General features: G+C 35.6%; 1 protein-coding gene across 2 annotated transcripts in view; it reads left to right on the top strand.

Annotated features, from left to right (window-relative positions):
* The window catches only part of ATG5 (autophagy related 5), an 84,403-nt gene that overhangs the window by 49,784 nt on the left and 17,480 nt on the right, over positions 1-17,139 (top strand). For both annotated transcript variants that reach the window (XM_049818080.1, XM_049818081.1), the window contains one exon: positions 7,459-7,576. In XM_049818080.1, coding sequence (XP_049674037.1) covers positions 7,459-7,576 — 118 coding nt within the window. The remainder of the gene's footprint in view (positions 1-7,458; positions 7,577-17,139) is intronic.

Here is a 17,139-nt window from a genome sequence, read left to right as displayed (position 1 = left end):
GATTCTGTCCTTCCCACCCCACCCCCAGTCTGTAGACTGATAGCATTGAATTTGATATGTTGAAGTGAAATAATCACTTAAGGAAATAGAGGGTGGTAATTAATGCTTTTTAATGCAGAAATTCAGATAACTTCTTAAGATTTAATAAAACAATATGAATATTCTGAGCAGCTTAATTTTCTGTTTTTCTAGAAGTCAGTTTTGCTGTTACCACAAGACCTATAAATTGAATTTTATAACTACAACTTGGAGCAAGTCTGTGACGAACAATACAGTGATTTTAAGGACAGTGATCAATATTCATTGCAGCACAGAAAAAATACTGGACTAATAAGAAAAAGTGATCCAGGGATATTTAGAGGCATTTATTGAACTAGCATTCTCACATTAGATTTCTTTGGTGGTGGTGGTTTTAGTTGGTCAATATATTAACATTGTATTTTCTCTCTTGTATTGTAATTCCAGTTGTCTGAGGACAGTGAATGTAATGTATTTGTTTCATGTTTGGCTTTATCACATCCATTGTGGTAAAACACGTTAAACTGTATATAATTTAACAAAGATACATGGTGACTAAAATGATTTTCCTTCTTTGGAAATCTTTGTGATAATAATTTCAGAGTCCATGGGAAGTCTCCCTCTGTTTTAGTGATCTATTTGTATCAGAATTTTTATTTAAATGGTCTTGTATTTTGCTTCTAGCAGGTAACTTGCTTTGAGTTGCTTTAATAGGGTGGTTTTGGTGATGTAAGATTTCTGTGTCTCACATTGGCTTTTAAAAATCTCAAAGTGTTGTCTTTGGATCATAGGTAGTGTAGTTCTGTCTGACATAGTAACCATTTTTGAGTCTTGTTTGCCATCATACAAGATGTGAAGTGGAAAGAAACATAATTTCCTTTTTTTTTCCCCCCCAAATATCTGATAAAGATGTAAGAATCAAACAGGTTTTTTGCTTTAAATATGTCTTGTATCGGAGACTAATGTGGTTTTTTTCCTTCTGCTTTTCAAACTGCTCTTTGAGTAATGGCAGCTCGTTAAGAAAAGGCTTCCTTCATTTGTGTTCAAATGAATAAATTACCTTTTATTGAATTTTTGGGGAAGGGACACAATTTAAGTTTGTAAGTAACAAACATGGATTATTTTACATAATTTAAAAAATTAAATCTGTAGGTTTGTGGCTAACTTACTGGATTGTAGTGTTTGTGCATAGCTGTACTATACTATAATTCAGTAGTGAAATGAAGTTACCTTGATGTTGTGTTTGGGAATTTAAATAATGGATTTCAAGTTATGCTGTAACTTGAATCTCTAGCCTTAGAGTGTACAAGTGTATTATTTATTAGCATGCTTTGAAAATGCTGTTTCAGGGTTATCCTGACTGAAGCACGAAGTGATTGCTTATAAAATAGTTGATGAAGAAGTGAGTATAATAATTTTTTTAAATATTTTTTGAAGTAAAATACTGAGACTCCAGCTGACGCACAAATCTTTCAGAACCTATTTACTTAGAAGTATAAACTGGAAGGTATGCTGGGAAATAGTAGTGATTGTGAATAGGGAAATATTTTAAGATTAAGAACACAAGTTAACAATTGGATCGGACCATAGGAGAACAAATCAATTTAAGTAATGCAGTGTCTTCTCTGGTTTTTAATTTGAGATTACAAATGTAGGTGAAAGGGAGAATTTGAAGTTCAACATCACAAGTTTGTGCCTAGCTTCAATATATGCTTGCCTAGCTCTTTTTGTAAGCTTTTATCAATTGAATTATAAAATAGGAGTAACTTACCAGTATCAGTTAAACAATATTGATATATTTGGCTTTACTCTGTTGTAGAGTTAACTAGGATGAGACTATCACAGTAGATTCTTCTGTCATCCTAACGTAAGCTTAATATGTCTTGATAGGTGGAACATAAATTAATACTTCAAAATATTAAATAGGTTGTATGAACAAGAAATATGCAGGAAAGTGAAAAAAGGACTGCTATAGGTATTGGCCAGTTATTTATACAGAAATATTTTGCAGCATTTAATTTAACTTATAAAATTGACTTAATCTATTTGAGTTACGCTGGCTATTGCAAAAGCAAATGGTTGGGTTTTACTTTTGCTTTTGTTTAAGGAAGAGCATGATTGGAGATAGCAAGCCTAAAACAGCAGCACTGAATGGTGGGGGAAGAATTAGAGGTCTACATACACACAATTTTACTTATAAAGCATTTTATTATCTGCTGTGATCACCAGCTTATGTAGCCTGCAGGCATCCCAATAATGCAGGATAATCAACATGAGTTGGACTAAATCTGCTCTTAGATTTCTTTATAGTCACCTGTTTGTTTTCCAGCTGATGGTAGTCAATGTTTGCCCTGCTATTCAAATGTTCTTCTCCTTCATACATCGCTGATGCTATTTGTTGCATAGACTGCCTTGCTGGCTTGTTTTGGCCATCTAACATTAGCTGTTTACATATGTAAAAGCTCTCTCCGATGTGTTATTTTTTATTCATTGGTGATTTTTTCCAGAAGCCAGTCAAATGTTTCTATTTACCTTTATTCTGCAGGTATCAGGATATGAAATGAGCCTAAGAGCCAAGTAACCCATCTTAATATGTGACCAGTTTCTGAATGAAAGTCAAAATATGCAGCAGTTGAAGCAACTGTAGATGATATTATTAAAATCATAAAACCTGGGACAGGAGGTAGGGCAAGTTTAGGAGGGCTACGATAGGCTACGTCGTCAGAACTTGCTTTTTCTGCACACCCAGAAATAGTTCTTTCCCATTCTGACACAAATTCTTTCTTACCTGTGTTTATTGGTGACATGCAGTCTTAGCTGCCACTTCCATTTAATCTTTCAGTCTGATAACCTGCCTGTCTAGCTTCCAGTGAGTGCAGTCTTTTTTTAAAACAAACAAGGAAACAACAGAAAAAAACAAAAAGCCCTCCCCCAAAAACCAACACCCCCCAAAACCCAAACCGCAGAAACGTTGCTTGTGCCTTTCTACAATGAAGTGCTCAATGATTCTGGTCTAATATTAAGCAAAAAGAAGCCGAAGATACACACCCAGAAATACCAGCAGAAAAACTGCGTTTCAGCACCAGTGAAAGAGCAGAATTTCAGATCGGGCTTTGCAGTATCTTGCTTTCAGACAGACATGGCATTGTGATGGTTCTGTGACTACAGCAATTCGTCATCTTTTCAATTAGTCACTTTTTCATTGTGCATTGAGATTTTTAATTGAAAACATTTCTGCAAAGTAGAAGACATCTTAGGAAGTATATGGAAAAACATACTTTTGAGTAAATATTTAATAAAATTTATGTAATTAATTTTATTTTTAGGGAGTAGTTAATTTTTCTGTACTTTTCTTTTTATATAAAATTACTTAATTTATTATGCAAATTCTTATTATTACTTTTACAGCTTCTTGGTTGAGTTTAAATCAGTTTAAATAAAATAATAAATTTAAGTTATGACAGGGTTTTTTTAGTGTAAAGTGATTCATTACAAAACAGCAGAGACTATGACCTTGACAAGTTACTGAAAATATGATGGAGTATGTAGGGAAGTCTGAAGTTTTACAGTTTTAGGCTGCCAGTTTATGCACATGTGGGAATTGGAAGGAATTCTTTTTTTACTTTGTGGGTTCAATATGTATGGTAACTTTTATTTGTTTGAATACTGTTAGAGTAGGAGCAGGGTATTTAGGCAGAAAATACAAATCCCTTCCTCTAGATGGAAATATTGGTAACTCTGTGATTTTTCCAGATTAAAACCCAGCAGTTCATGAGTTATGTTTTTCATTTTAAGATGCATCCTGTATAAAATATCTGACTAATTAAATTGTGGATTTCATGCAGTGTTTGATGTTCTTGTGATTCTGAAAAGGACCAGGCAAGCTGACTTTTTTTTATTTTATTTTTTTGGCAGGATGATAGGGAAGAAAGAGTTACAATTGCTAGCACAGTATGTAACTATATAGCTTGTCTCTGATTCTGTGAGGCTTTATGTTGCCTTAAAGGGCCTCTTAAAATTTCCCCTTACCTATGACTCTTCTTAATGCCAGTATACCTGAATAGGTAATTTTAATCTATTTTTTCTTACTGTAGTGTAATTTTGTTTTCACTGTCACTTTCCTATCACCATTATTGTTTAAACTTTTTAAAGAGTGAAGTCTTCATTTGTTCTGCAAAGCACAAGATTTGTGGTGCTATGTAGTAGGATAGAAGAATGAGAAATTTCAGTTGCAAAAAATAAGTCCAACTTTCTAGGAAATATGTTAGAGTTGAATATTTGCTTTCATAAAAACTTGATGCTAAATTGTGGACATGATCAGTGTAAAATGCATTGCAAATTTTGGGCCAGGTGATTGTCTTCATACGCTCATATACTTGAAGGCATTCCCTTTGTAGATCTGTCATCAGCAATTACGGATTGACTCTCACCTGTTGTATCCTGTAGATGCATCTGGTGCCTTTTGAACACCTCACAGCTACATGGGCTCGACTGTAAAATAAAATAATTAAGCGCTATATTCTGTTGAAGCTATGATAATATTAGTAGGAAGAAATGGTGGATACTGTACACATACATGCTTTAGGCCTGATGTAGATTATTTAATATCATTGTCAGTTAACACTTTTGCAGTGATGTCTTTGTGGGTTAGATTACAGATAGTGCTGTTTCGTATGATTGATTAAGCAAATACTGTACATAACATTATGTAAGCAATTACTCATGTTGGCCATTCCTTCATGTGTTGTTGTAGTAAATACTAGAGTAGAAAGCTGTAGTCAAGTTGGGCTTATTACTAGCTACCACACTTCAAAAGGGGTGATGGTAAGATTTTTCAAAATTATTTATGCTCCTACATGTCTAAGATACTTTGAAAAGTTATTCTATAAACATTCTAGATTGTAGGATGGGACTTTTGACTCTTTTAATGCATAAAGCATCAGCTGCATGGGAGGGAAGAAATGTTGGGATAATACTCTGCTTGTAGGATTGTATTTGTGAACCACAATCTTTGTTTAAACAATATGCAGTTACTTTTATCATTTTAACATTGATGGAGACCAGTGATTTTTATTTACATTACCACATCTGTATTGCTCAACACTTAAAATATAAAATTGAATTCATTTTCTGTAATGTTTCATGATAGCAGCTGAGGATATTGCTTTGCAGCAGTCAGCAGCTATGTGGGAGTTTTTAGAAAATACATCTTTGGCTTTTCCCTCTTGGCATTAAATTATGGTAACTAGGAAAAAAAAATCATTGCAATTTATTAATAAATAATGAGAAACTGCACTATGCACTTGGGAAATTCTTATCTTAAAAATTTATTGATGATAACCACCTTTGCCTGCATCCTTCTTCTGGTGTTTGTTTGTACTTCCGATAGTTCAGATGGTGAGCACTTGGGAGCTGTGATTAGACTTCTGTGAATAATTGGGGTTTTTGGTTGTTTGTTGTTTTTTTTGTTAGAATAAACTCAATGGAAAATTGTTTTGGCTGTAGCAATGCTTTAGGTTTTTTATCTCTTTTTTTTTTTTTTAAATGGTTTCGAGGTACACTTCCTCAATATAATGTGCCAGAGTTCACTTCTCAAGTGTGGATCTGTCTGAAGTGGATCCTGCTGGCTGTGTGCCTCCCATCATTTTTCAAATGTTCAGACATTTCATTAGCACTGTTTGTATCCACATTTCTGCTACCCTGAGGCCATAGAGAATTGACTACAGCAGCTAGTCAGCTCCTTCTGATCAGTCTTCATAAGAAAAACTGGAAAAAGACTATTTTTCCATTTTTGGACACTGTTGGCAAGAAGTAACAAGTAGCTGTGTGTCGACAGTTCTGCACTGTACTGCCCTGGAATTACTTTGAGGTAGTGTACCACTCTTATGAAAAGACTCCTTGCCCTGCTGTTTGAGAGGTGAATGGCAATTAAATTTTCATGGTTAATCTGCCTGTGGCTTTTCATGTAGGTAGGTGACAGAGACCACATTGTAACTTCCTTTCAAAATTAATTTTTAACTTTCAAATTTTTTACTATACTTGACTTTTTTTTCCCCCTGAAAACCTCTACCAGGAGATAAAATACTTCTTGATGTTGAGTTGTGTTGTTTTGTTTCTATTTTCTAGTTACTGTAGTAGGACAGGAACCACTTTCCGAGTGGTAGGAAACTAAATTTGGAAGGGGCAGTGGCTTGTATTGCTTTTTCTAGTTAAGATAGTATGTGATGAAAGTGTAATTTACTGGAGCCCAGTCACCCATAATGCAGGCTACATCAGCTGCTTTCTGGAGTTAGCTGCTAGCAGAAATTTGTCAGAAACAATTTAGAGCTTGATTAAAATTTTTATGGTGGTTGAATGATGTTTTTAACTTCTGTTTTCTGGCTCAAGTGCCCAGTTTGGGAGGAGAGGTCAGGTTGTCAGGAAGAAAACTTCTGCTGTCCTTTCAATATCAGATGCTTGCTGACCTTGGGGTTGCTTATACAGATACTCAAAAGAAGGGGATTACCTTAACATAACCACAGTTCTTAAATAAGTGCATCTATAGATCCCATAAACTACTTTGCTTCTTCTGCAGCGTTGGGAGTTTTATTGCTTATGTTGTGGACAGTGACTGACAGTAGTTACTGCCAATTGATTTGCTTTCTTTTTATCTCCAAAAGAAATTGTTAGATCTTGTACATCGTCATAGGACCCATAGTTGAAGTCATTCTGAATTCCTGTGCATATCTGTAGCAGACTTGAGGCATGTATGTTCTTTACAGCTGACTAATTGCTTAAGTAGGCAGAAGACTCTAGGTTGTCTGTCAAAGCACAACAGCTTTTTGTTTGTTTTAAATTGTACTCTGTTTCTTGTTGCTGAAATAGTTTGAATTTTTCAACATAAAATCTACTGGAAAAAATTCACCTGGCTTGAGCTATAAGGGTACTTGTTTGCCATTGAAAGTGCTTAATGTGTTTCTAAAAGGAGGATGATAGACTATTGTAGAAGGTATTGGATATTTGTTACAGTGTTGCTTTGACTTGGCAAAACATGGGCCTACACTGAGCTTCTAAGTTTGTGTTCACTGCTTGTTTTAATTAAATGAAGAATATATTGCAATGTTTTGTTCAAATGGATCCTATTCCCATAACAGAAGGGGGTTTTTTTAAATAAAAATTTAAAAAAAGAGTTTAACGCTTTTATATCCATGACACTGTTTATAAATTATCTTCACAGTTTTCTGGAGTTTCAACTTACTTTCAATTGTTAAAAAACAAATTCCCCTGCATTTCATGATATGAATGGAATGCAAGGGGAAAAAAAAAAGAAATGGAAATGCCAGATATTTCTTCTGCTGCAACCTCTTGTTCTGTCCTGTCTTCTGCCTGTTTCAAATAGTAATACTACATATTTGCATGGTCTTTAAATTGTTGGTTTTGCTAATTTTGTTATTAAAACAGGCAACAACAGAGAGACCTTTTATACAGAAGCTATTTCGACCAATTGCTTCAGGAGGACAGTTGCATACTTTGGGAGATCTGCTAAAAGATGTGTGTCCTAGTGCTATCGCCTCTGAAGGTACTGTAGAAATAACTTTTGTCCAATAAGATCATTTTTTCTGTTGATTTATTGTTTGGGTGGGTTGTTTTTTTTTAATATGGGGATTTTGGAGGTAGAACTATGTCTCAGTACCAGAGTTTGATTTCACTCCTTCCTGGCCCTTTAGCGTGCCCATTATACATTACCTGCAGTGTTTGGAAAGGATAAGATTGAGTCCTTATGCACTCATGAAAAATTAGTCTCTGGAAGTTTTATTTTAAATTTTGTGTACTCCTTTGCTTTAAGAATATTTTTTTAAAATGCAGAAAATTAATGTGAATGTTTTTATCAGTAACAGCATGATGGCAATGTCAACAGAAGTTTTATTTTAAGTTGCTTTTAATTTTATATTGCATAAACTTTTCATGTGTAAAACTCCAAAATTGATAGAAATTGAAGATGTTTTCAGAATACTTTTTTTCCCCTGTTGAAGCTTAACCTTCAAAAATGTACAAGAAAAGAAAGGGATTTTTATAAGTATGTAGTAGTTTCTGTATGGTTACTAAGTAGTATTGTGTGACAAGACACCAATTAGTTCATGTAGCATTATATCATTTCATACAGTAGCATTTGTTGATCAGCATTTATTCAGAAAAATAAGTGTTTCTGGATGTTATTTTAGCCTCAAAGATTACAACTATTGGAACTCTGCAAAAAAAGATCAAAATAATTTAATGTGAAACATTTTCATCTTACTCTTCCTGTTGTCTTACCAGTTCCTGTAAATGGGTAACTTTTTTTTCAGTCAACGAATTGCAATTTGTTTCAAGAAATGTCTGATATTCTAGAGGAGATTTTGGCACAGAATTTACTGATGTAGTATCAGCTCCTTTTGACCATAAAGTGCTAAATTTGAAATCAGCGTAAAAATCTATAAGATGATGTTGTACACAGGAGTTGTGTAATTCAAAATCAAACAGTTGTCATGGATTTCTTTACGTATGGTGATCTTAGAAATCAACTGAAATCTCAAGGTAATTTTTTTACCCCGCTTTAATACTTGTTAACACATGGAAACAATTTCCAAAACCAAAAAAAGGTAAGAAAAATATGGAATGTTGCTAGCCTTGTGTCCATTTTTCCTAAAGCTACTATAAACTTTAGAGAGTAGTTTTAGGTAATGCTTTCAAGTAACTGTCCAAAAGATAAAGCAAGGTACAAATGGATACTTGAATGTTAGCACATGCAAGTTTAACCATTTTTAAATGCTCAAGTGTGAGGATCCTACAGACACTAGTGAAAAGGTACAAAGTGAATTTAAAAAAAAAAAGGGGGGGGGGGTTTAAGAAGAATGGTGCATTTTGACTTGGAAGGCAGTCGAGCACAAATTGTATGAAAGAAACTCAAAAAGCATTTATGCAAAAGTTATTCCAGGATGTAATGGATGATCATTTTTATGTAGATTTGCTGAAGCTGCAGATGAGGAATATGCTAGTTACTGCCTTTATCAAAAACATGAATGCACTGTAATTTTATCTGAGTACTAGTTACTTGATGCTTCTGGTTAGTAGGTGTTCTTTTCAGATGTTGACATAGGCACCAACCTTTAGTAGCAGAATAGAAATGTGCTGCGCTAATTGCTTGGTTCATTTTTGTTAAAGGCTAAAAAAAACCCCTATGCTGTTTGCTCAATGGGGCCAAAAAAATGCTGATTACTTGGAAGAAACTTAAATAGGTACTATTCTTACACTTAGGAGGACCGATTTGAAATTTGGCAGAAGGGTTTCCTTTTATTGGAGTATACTTCTCTGTTCCTGTATAAATCTGCTTAAATTTGGCCTCATTTTGATCCCTAAGATTCTACTGAGTAACTTGCTCAGAGTTTAATAAATGTGATCCCTCATGTGGGTGTAAGCTATCTAGGATTAAGCAGAATTTCTCCTGTAACACAGCTTTGTATTGTTGCGTTGTTCAATTGTTCTTATATTCTGAGTGTTCTCCTTGCCTTCTGGTAGATAACAGAAGGAAAGCCGTCTGAGCTAAATGCAGAAAATAATGTGAACTCTCGAGGAGATATGGAGGTATACTGATACATAGAGCCAGTGGAGGTGGAGACAGACTGACTAAGTAATTTGGAAGAAAATGACAGATCTGGGAGTCATTAAATGTGATGGGGAAAGCAACTATAAACAATGAGGCAGGATGAAAGAGATTAGGGCAAAAGCCAAAAGCTGACATAACTGAACACCTGGACAGAGTAAGTGGGATAGGAGATACTAAAAGGATGAGGGAGAAAAAGAAGCATATTGCATGTGGATCATACACTGAGATTGTGCAAGGCATCCATGAAAGAATGGGAGCGGATGTCTTGCTGGCAAAGTGATTTGGATGGTCTGGAGACCCATTTGGAGAAACAAATTGAATCCAAAGTTGAAAAGAAGGGCAGTTTGCACTGACAGAAGAAGATGCAAGTGGATACGTGGTCAGGTGGATCTGGAGATAGTCATATAAGGGACTGGGGGAAACTTGTTCGGGGTTTGCTGTACAAGTAGACTGTACCCCAGACAGGAATACAAAGTAGAAGATTAAGCATGGCAATATGGAAAGAAAAAAGACCTAGGAGATAGATCAGGAGGAAGCAGAGCTAGGACAAAATGGAGAGATGATAGAGAAAGGATCAGACTTAGAGAAAATGTCCTGAAAAGATGGATGCCCATGACAGCAGTGATTCTTGCTGCTGAAGAACAAGCAGAGGTAAGGTTAGTGTACTTAAGAGGTGTGAAGTGCAGCAGTGGTTCAGGCTTGACTGCTTCGACTCATCATACTTTGTTCACTGATGATTCAACTTAGCCAATAAGGGAACTTTGATTATTCTCTTGCTTGGCTTTATCCACTCATCTCATTTCCTATTCAAATGTAATGTGCTCCATATTAAGTGTTCATGCTCTACTACACCTTTGAGCTATTAAAAAAAACCCCAACACTAACTCACCAGACTGCGTAGTGCCACTTTTGAGTTTTGCCTATAGAAATGTTAGCAGTCATAACAAGGACATACTTCCTTCTTTCCCAGCAAGTGGACTAGACTCCTGAGACTACAGAACCTCAGCATGTCAGTGCTGCTGAAGTCTCAATGAAACCCACTTAGTCAACTCATTTTCTCTCTGATGCTGGTTCACCAAGGGTTTAACAAGCTTCCTCTGTCAGTAGATGCTCTATCAGTTCAAAATGCAAAGGAGATTGTAGAGCTGAGTGTTTCTATTCATTTTAGGGGCATGTGAGAATTTAATTTGCAAGCATTTTTTGGAAACCTGGGAAGCTGCATAAATGTTTTCCTTCTAAAATAGCTGTATCCATTTGAAGTTGAATACTTGAAATTTAGGAGGCGTCAGAGTTGTAGACTGCCTGTACAATCTTAATTTTGATACATATGCACACTGATCATTATACAGCTTACAATCACTGGCCATCTCTCATCTCCCTTTGTTTTCTGTGAGACTTTTGTCTTCTTGCCCAGGCTGGGCATATTTTAGTGTCAGGGCTGTGTAGTGAAAAATCATTGTCCTGATTGTTGAAATGATGGATGGGGAATTAAGGTACTTTGGGAAGTATTATAATTTAGGCAGCTGAATACTGCCTTTGGGAATTGAATTAAGTTCTTTCTCCCCTAGGGAGTTCATTCAAATGTGATACTAGGCAAGCTGAGTGTAACAAAACCACCCATTTTCTAGCAAGGAGCACCAGAAAAATCCAGTGATCAATGTGAGTGTGTTCTGCTTAACAGCTTGCTCGCTTGTACTTGGAATCAGCAAGAGCTCTGAGGCTTTGAGTGTGCAAACACCAGGCACTGTCTGAAGTCAAGTTCTAGGCCTCTCATTACTATTCTTCTTTCCCACCCTCCAAAAAATGGATCCTTCTGGCCACAATGTCTCCTTGACTTCAGTTTGTGATCTATAAAATGATGATAATACAGTCTCTTTCCACAGGAAAATCTGATGAAACAGTTTATGAAAGAAAAATAGCTTGTGGTCAAGACTGACTGAATTTCATTATATTAATAACCATCCTCTTTAGACCTTTTTTGGTATCTTCTAATTTTTGTTCTTGTAAACTTGTTTTGTCTTGATCTACAGTTTATATTTATTCTGCTCAAGGCATTAAACTAATGTTGTAATAAAATAGAATACATTATCAAAAGTGTATTAGAAAATGATGGCAAAGTCTTTTCCACATCTGCATTTTCAGACTTTATTCAGTGTTATTAAAGTTTAGATGTACTAAATTTTTCTGAACAAAGGAAAAAAAAAGTAGTAGCAAAGGTAATGTTTAAAGACATAATAGATATTGGTGAAGCAAGTTGTTTTCAACCATTTTCTCTCTTGTTTTCAAAAATGTAGATATTTTTCCAAGACTGTTTTTTACCCCCCCCCCCTTTAGTGAATTAATGCATCAGTGACATTAGCTGCATCTTTTTGTCAGTGCAGCACAATCAATATGAGCTTCTCTTTCTGTTTTTCTCCATCTGTTACCTTTTTGTTGTTGTTGTTTTTCCTCTATGGTTTTCTTTTTCCAATGACTTTTTACTCAACTGGAAGCTTCATGGTAATTGTGGTGATTGCTTGTCTATGGTGACATCCGTAACTGAGCTTTGTGCCGTGGGAACACACAGTATATATGATTTTCAGAGTCAGCATTTGTAGCCATATATGTGAGCTGTTCCTGCTGCCAGATACTTGGGGACCACCACAAGAAGAGGGAGGGAAGGGTTTCAAGAACCACCCACAGTGTCTATATGCCTTTGCTTTAGGAAACGTGGATATAATTAAGTCTCTCTTTTAACTGTGCTGAGAAAAAATATTTCAATGAAAAAAAAAATGTGTATGTGGATTGAATATATACATTGATTGTTGAAAACACCATGTAAAGAACACTGTCAGAAGTAGAACAGGTTGAATAGTGACATTAAAACACTGATAGTGAAAATGGTCTTTGTAAAATATTGTGTCGATATTACTTTGGACTGTTACAGACTGTGGGTAACTGTTTAGATACTGCATTTTATTTAAATTAGCTTATGAAACTATTTATTCAAGGCTTTTATTGTTTGTTGAATTGCTCTAAAAAATAACTACTTGAGCAGTTATTATCCCAACCCATACTTTCCCTCCTCAAACTGGTCCTTTATTCAACTATGTATATATTATCCTGCTTGGTGGATGTTGTACAGTGCTCACCTTTCTGGATTGCTGAATAGTTTCATCTATTTAAACTGTTCATCAGAGGAAAACTGATGGATAAAAGTTGAAGGCTTTTTGTCATGGGCATTGTTAGACCAAAGGAAAGAGTGTCTTCTACTTGGAGTCTGTCCTTTAACTCTTCAGACTGCAAGGAGTGCTAGCTTGATTTTTTTTATCCTTAATCACTGCAGTGGAGTTGTTGCAGAGTTTATAGCAGTTTGGAACCCATTTGTCAAAATGCATATCAAGTAATTTATACATAACTAGTAATGATCAGAAAGTGTGAAGAAAAGCAGTACTTCGAATTAGAACAAGTGTTAAGAAGCCCAGTGTAGTTCTTAAAACTTTCGTCAATTACATTATCTTGACTGTAAAGCATACCGTGTTCCTCTAGAACAAGAAGGAGAATGGCTAACTTTATTAGTAGCAAACATCTTTAAGAATAATGCAATGTTGAGACAACATGCAGGGAAGATGCTGGTTTTTTACCTTACAGTACTCCTGCTGTAGTACTGTACAGTACTTTCTTCCAGAAGACTAGGTTAGAACTGATCTAATGGAACCCTCTCTAATTTTCTGTCTAAATGAGTATTTAGACAGTAAATGTGTTAAATTGCATATTTTTCTCATTAGCTGAGTAGTTTTTCCTTCGTGCCTATTTAGCTGCTTTACAGGCAGCAGCTGTGGTTATGTGGCAACAGAAATAGTAAGACCAAGTCATCACAGAAAGTGTATCACCTTGCATTTAATATTGATGCATTTAATTTGTTTCAATTTTTTTTTTCTTTGTTCTGATCCTCCTGTGTTGACATGAAGTTTGGCAAGCAGTGAAGTCCTACTTGTCATGTTTAATAAATATTAAAATCAATATTCTCAGACACAAACTAATCCAGTAATCGCTTCCTCTGTATTGCAGCCTACTGTAATCTCTTTCGGGCGTGTTATTACTTGGGTTTTAGTTATTGCAATAATAAATTGTAATTTATCAGTTACACAGCAGTTCATAAATGAAAGACAGATGCCTCAGTCTGAAGTTCTACTATGGATAAACCTATGCTGTTTATTAGTACTTATTTTCTGTATTTCCATAATTATTGTTTACTGAAATTTGTCTAAGGGCTGCATACAGTTGAAATCGAACTTGAGTTCTGTGGTTGTATAGATAATACTTCGCTTGCTATTTGTGGACTGCTTTTCCTGATCCCCTAGAGTTATTGGGAATCCTTACTAGAAGATGTGCAATTTCATTTGTTTGCAGTATTTTAAAGTAAGACTTTGCAAGTTCTGCAATTTGAGCATATTAAACTGTGTTTAGTTCTCCGTTGTGATCATATGCTGTTGGGGGGGGGGGTGGGGGGGGCAGTGTATGTGTGTGCTTGGTTTTGGTTTTACATTTGTTTCTCCCTAGTTGCTCATACTTAAAACCGAGGCAAGCTAGTCATTTAGGTTTGGGGCAATGTTTAATTATTTCTGGTCTTGATCCCAGCATCATAGAAGAGTGGCACTTATTTTTCAGTTCTTTTTTTCAACTTGTGTTGACCCATCTTATTTTCTTTCATGTCAGTGGGTCTACAGCTGTTCCCTTTCTTTTCCCTGTATCGTGTTCATTCAATACCTCTATTCTAGTCATACATAACTCTTGCTGTCCTTTGTTACTCTTTTAATATCTGCTTTTGCATCCTTTAAAATTGGCTCCTCTACCTCTTTGATTAAATTCACCATAATTTGCATAACTATTTTTGTAGTTTTTCAAAACTTAGCTGATTTCCTAATAGAAATAGATCTAGATTTTCAGGGAAGTAGTTAGTCATTGTCACTTCTGCTTTACTTCTTTCTTCTTGCTTTCCATATGGTATTTCCATTGTGCTTGTGCTGTGGTATTCCATTTTCTATACTTCATTTCCCTTGAGTTTTCCAATATTTTTTTGAACCATTGGATATGAAAAATCTAAAATACTTAGATACCTAGGGACCATGCCTCTCTATCAACATTCTTCCATTTCCCAGTTTAGATCTCTTGGTTTTCAGATGTCCTCCAAGAAGACTAATGTCCTGGTTACTCAGGGAAGTCCAGAATAAAATTGTCCAGTATCCCCCTTTTCGTTCACCATTTTACACTCCTGAAATCATAAAAAATTCCTTTCCAGCCAACAGTCCAAAGTCCTTGTTTCACTTCTCATAGACTGTGCATCATGTAGTTTTTTAATCTAAGCTCATGACAGATGTCTTTTTTATTTTAATATGAAACACCCATTCATGAGGACTCCAGGGTTAGTATCAGATTATTCTGATTATTCATGCTACAGCTTGTAAACTCATTGTCTGATCTTTTTTCCTATGCTTGTGGATGCCACTTGCACAGACAAAAGTTTATCCTTTAATTGGACAGTTCTTGTGTGGTAAAGTGGAATTGTCAGCAGTAGTTCCAGTTCCAGAGAATTAGGTGGTCTTTTAAATAACTCAAGAGTCATTACTATTTGTGAGAAGATTTAGTGTATTATGGAGGAACAGGCTGAGATGAAGCTTGATATTGCCTGTGGTCTCTTAGACTGACTGCATAGTTACACTTTCTACGCAGGTAAGGAAGAGAATATGTTAAGATCATGTTGTTGCCTGCAAATATAGCATAAGGTCACATAGTGGATATGGTAGAACACATTACTTATGCGTATTCTTCCCAAAACTGCTAAATAACAAAATTAATTATCTGTGCTTGAAGGAGACAGCACCATGGCTATTTTTCCCTACTGTCTAATAACCTCTGTCTTACTGAGATTAGTTAGATTAAGCTACCTGCTTACAGCAACAATGTTGTCTATGACAGATAAATAAAATTAGGTGTTATCTATCCGTTGCTGCTAGGGAGGTCATGCTGCATTTCCCCACAGTTTTATGCATCTGATGATAGGTATTCCTGTTGCCAGTTGAGGGGCCTTTGTTTCCAGAAGTAGTGATACCAGTTCTGAACTTCAGTATTTATCAAATGTAAAAAAAAAAGTGAATAATTCAGTGATTTTAAAAAAAAAAAAAATTGTTTAATAGACATTTATGAGGTTCCTGTAAAAGAACATCCTAATATTGTAAACAGTTCATTTAGAAGTGGTGACTCATCTTACTAGGAGAAGGGGATGAACACAGTATGATCTTGCATAACTACAGAGCAGTAACTGCAAGAGGAAACAGTGTTGAGTTCAACAGAATGCTTTGAAGAGGCAAAGGGTTAAAATGATAGAAAACAGAGTTGTTCTGGGGGAGGGAAATAGTTCTTTCCTCTTCCACACCAGAAATCTAAGACACTGCATAATGCAAAGATAGAAATTGTATAATGCAGAAGGAAACAGTTTTCCTCCACTGCTATCATGTCTAAACAATTCTGGATACAATTTTAATTTGCCAGTGTTGTTGAAGTCTTCATAAAACTTGTTTTGATTTTTGTCTCATGCTTTCTTGAAGACTCAAATGGTAAACATTTGGACATAATGACGCAAACAGTAGGCTATCAATCAATCCCAGTTTTCACAGCATTGTTGTTCATTCAGAAAAGCTGTGTGAACTGACCTCTTTCTACAGCAGAGTCATTAATTCTTTTAGAAATAAAACAAGGATCAAAAAGACTTCCAGGATTTTTGTCTTAAGACTTGCTGTACTGAATGATTTTGTAAAATTAGGGATCAACTGTTTTCAATTAACTCTCAGCTTTTTGTAATGTATATTGTATGAGAGACTACATATTAATTGGTTTTGTTCTCCCTCAGTTTTCTAAGTATTGACTTCCAGTAAATTAGTCAAACAGAAAATTGAATTTAGATTAGATTTGCTATGTAGGCTCCTAATTTTGGTGCAAGTGACAAGTAGTGCAATAGAAGGAGATAAACGTATGCAGTGTGAATGTCTTTGAATTGACATGAAATATAACTGGGCTTGGTCTGTCTGAGGTCAGAATTAGCCTGACCTGGGTTTACCATGGGAGCTGCACAGCAAAGAGAGGAGCAGCACAGCACCATCCCAGTCCTTGCTGCTCTGGTGGTGAGCAAACTTGGGAAGCTTTTGCTCCCCATGTCTAGCTAGTAAGTCTGACTGCTTGTGCTCTCTGCAGGCTGGTCTCTGCTTTTCAGTGCTGTGGAGGTACAGTGTTGAAGTACTTTTCCAGCCACCTACGTTTAGAACTATAACTAGCCCCAGTCAGTTTGAGGCAGTTTGTTAGCCACACTTTCATCCCACATGGATATGACAGTATTGTGAAGGGTTAGAGGTCTTGTAGTGTGCAGGCGTATGAAAAGATGATTAAAAGCTCATGAGTGATATGAATTCTAGTCCACTATCTCCTCTACTACAAGAGTCATCTTGCAGGTCAGAACTGAACTT

The sequence above is a fragment of the Accipiter gentilis genome, chromosome 15, assembly GCF_929443795.1.
Source record: "Accipiter gentilis chromosome 15, bAccGen1.1, whole genome shotgun sequence".
NCBI classification, from domain to species: Eukaryota; Metazoa; Chordata; class Aves; order Accipitriformes; family Accipitridae; genus Astur; species Astur gentilis.
Note: the sequence above shows the minus strand (reverse complement) of the source record. Positions and strands in the feature narration are given on the sequence as shown.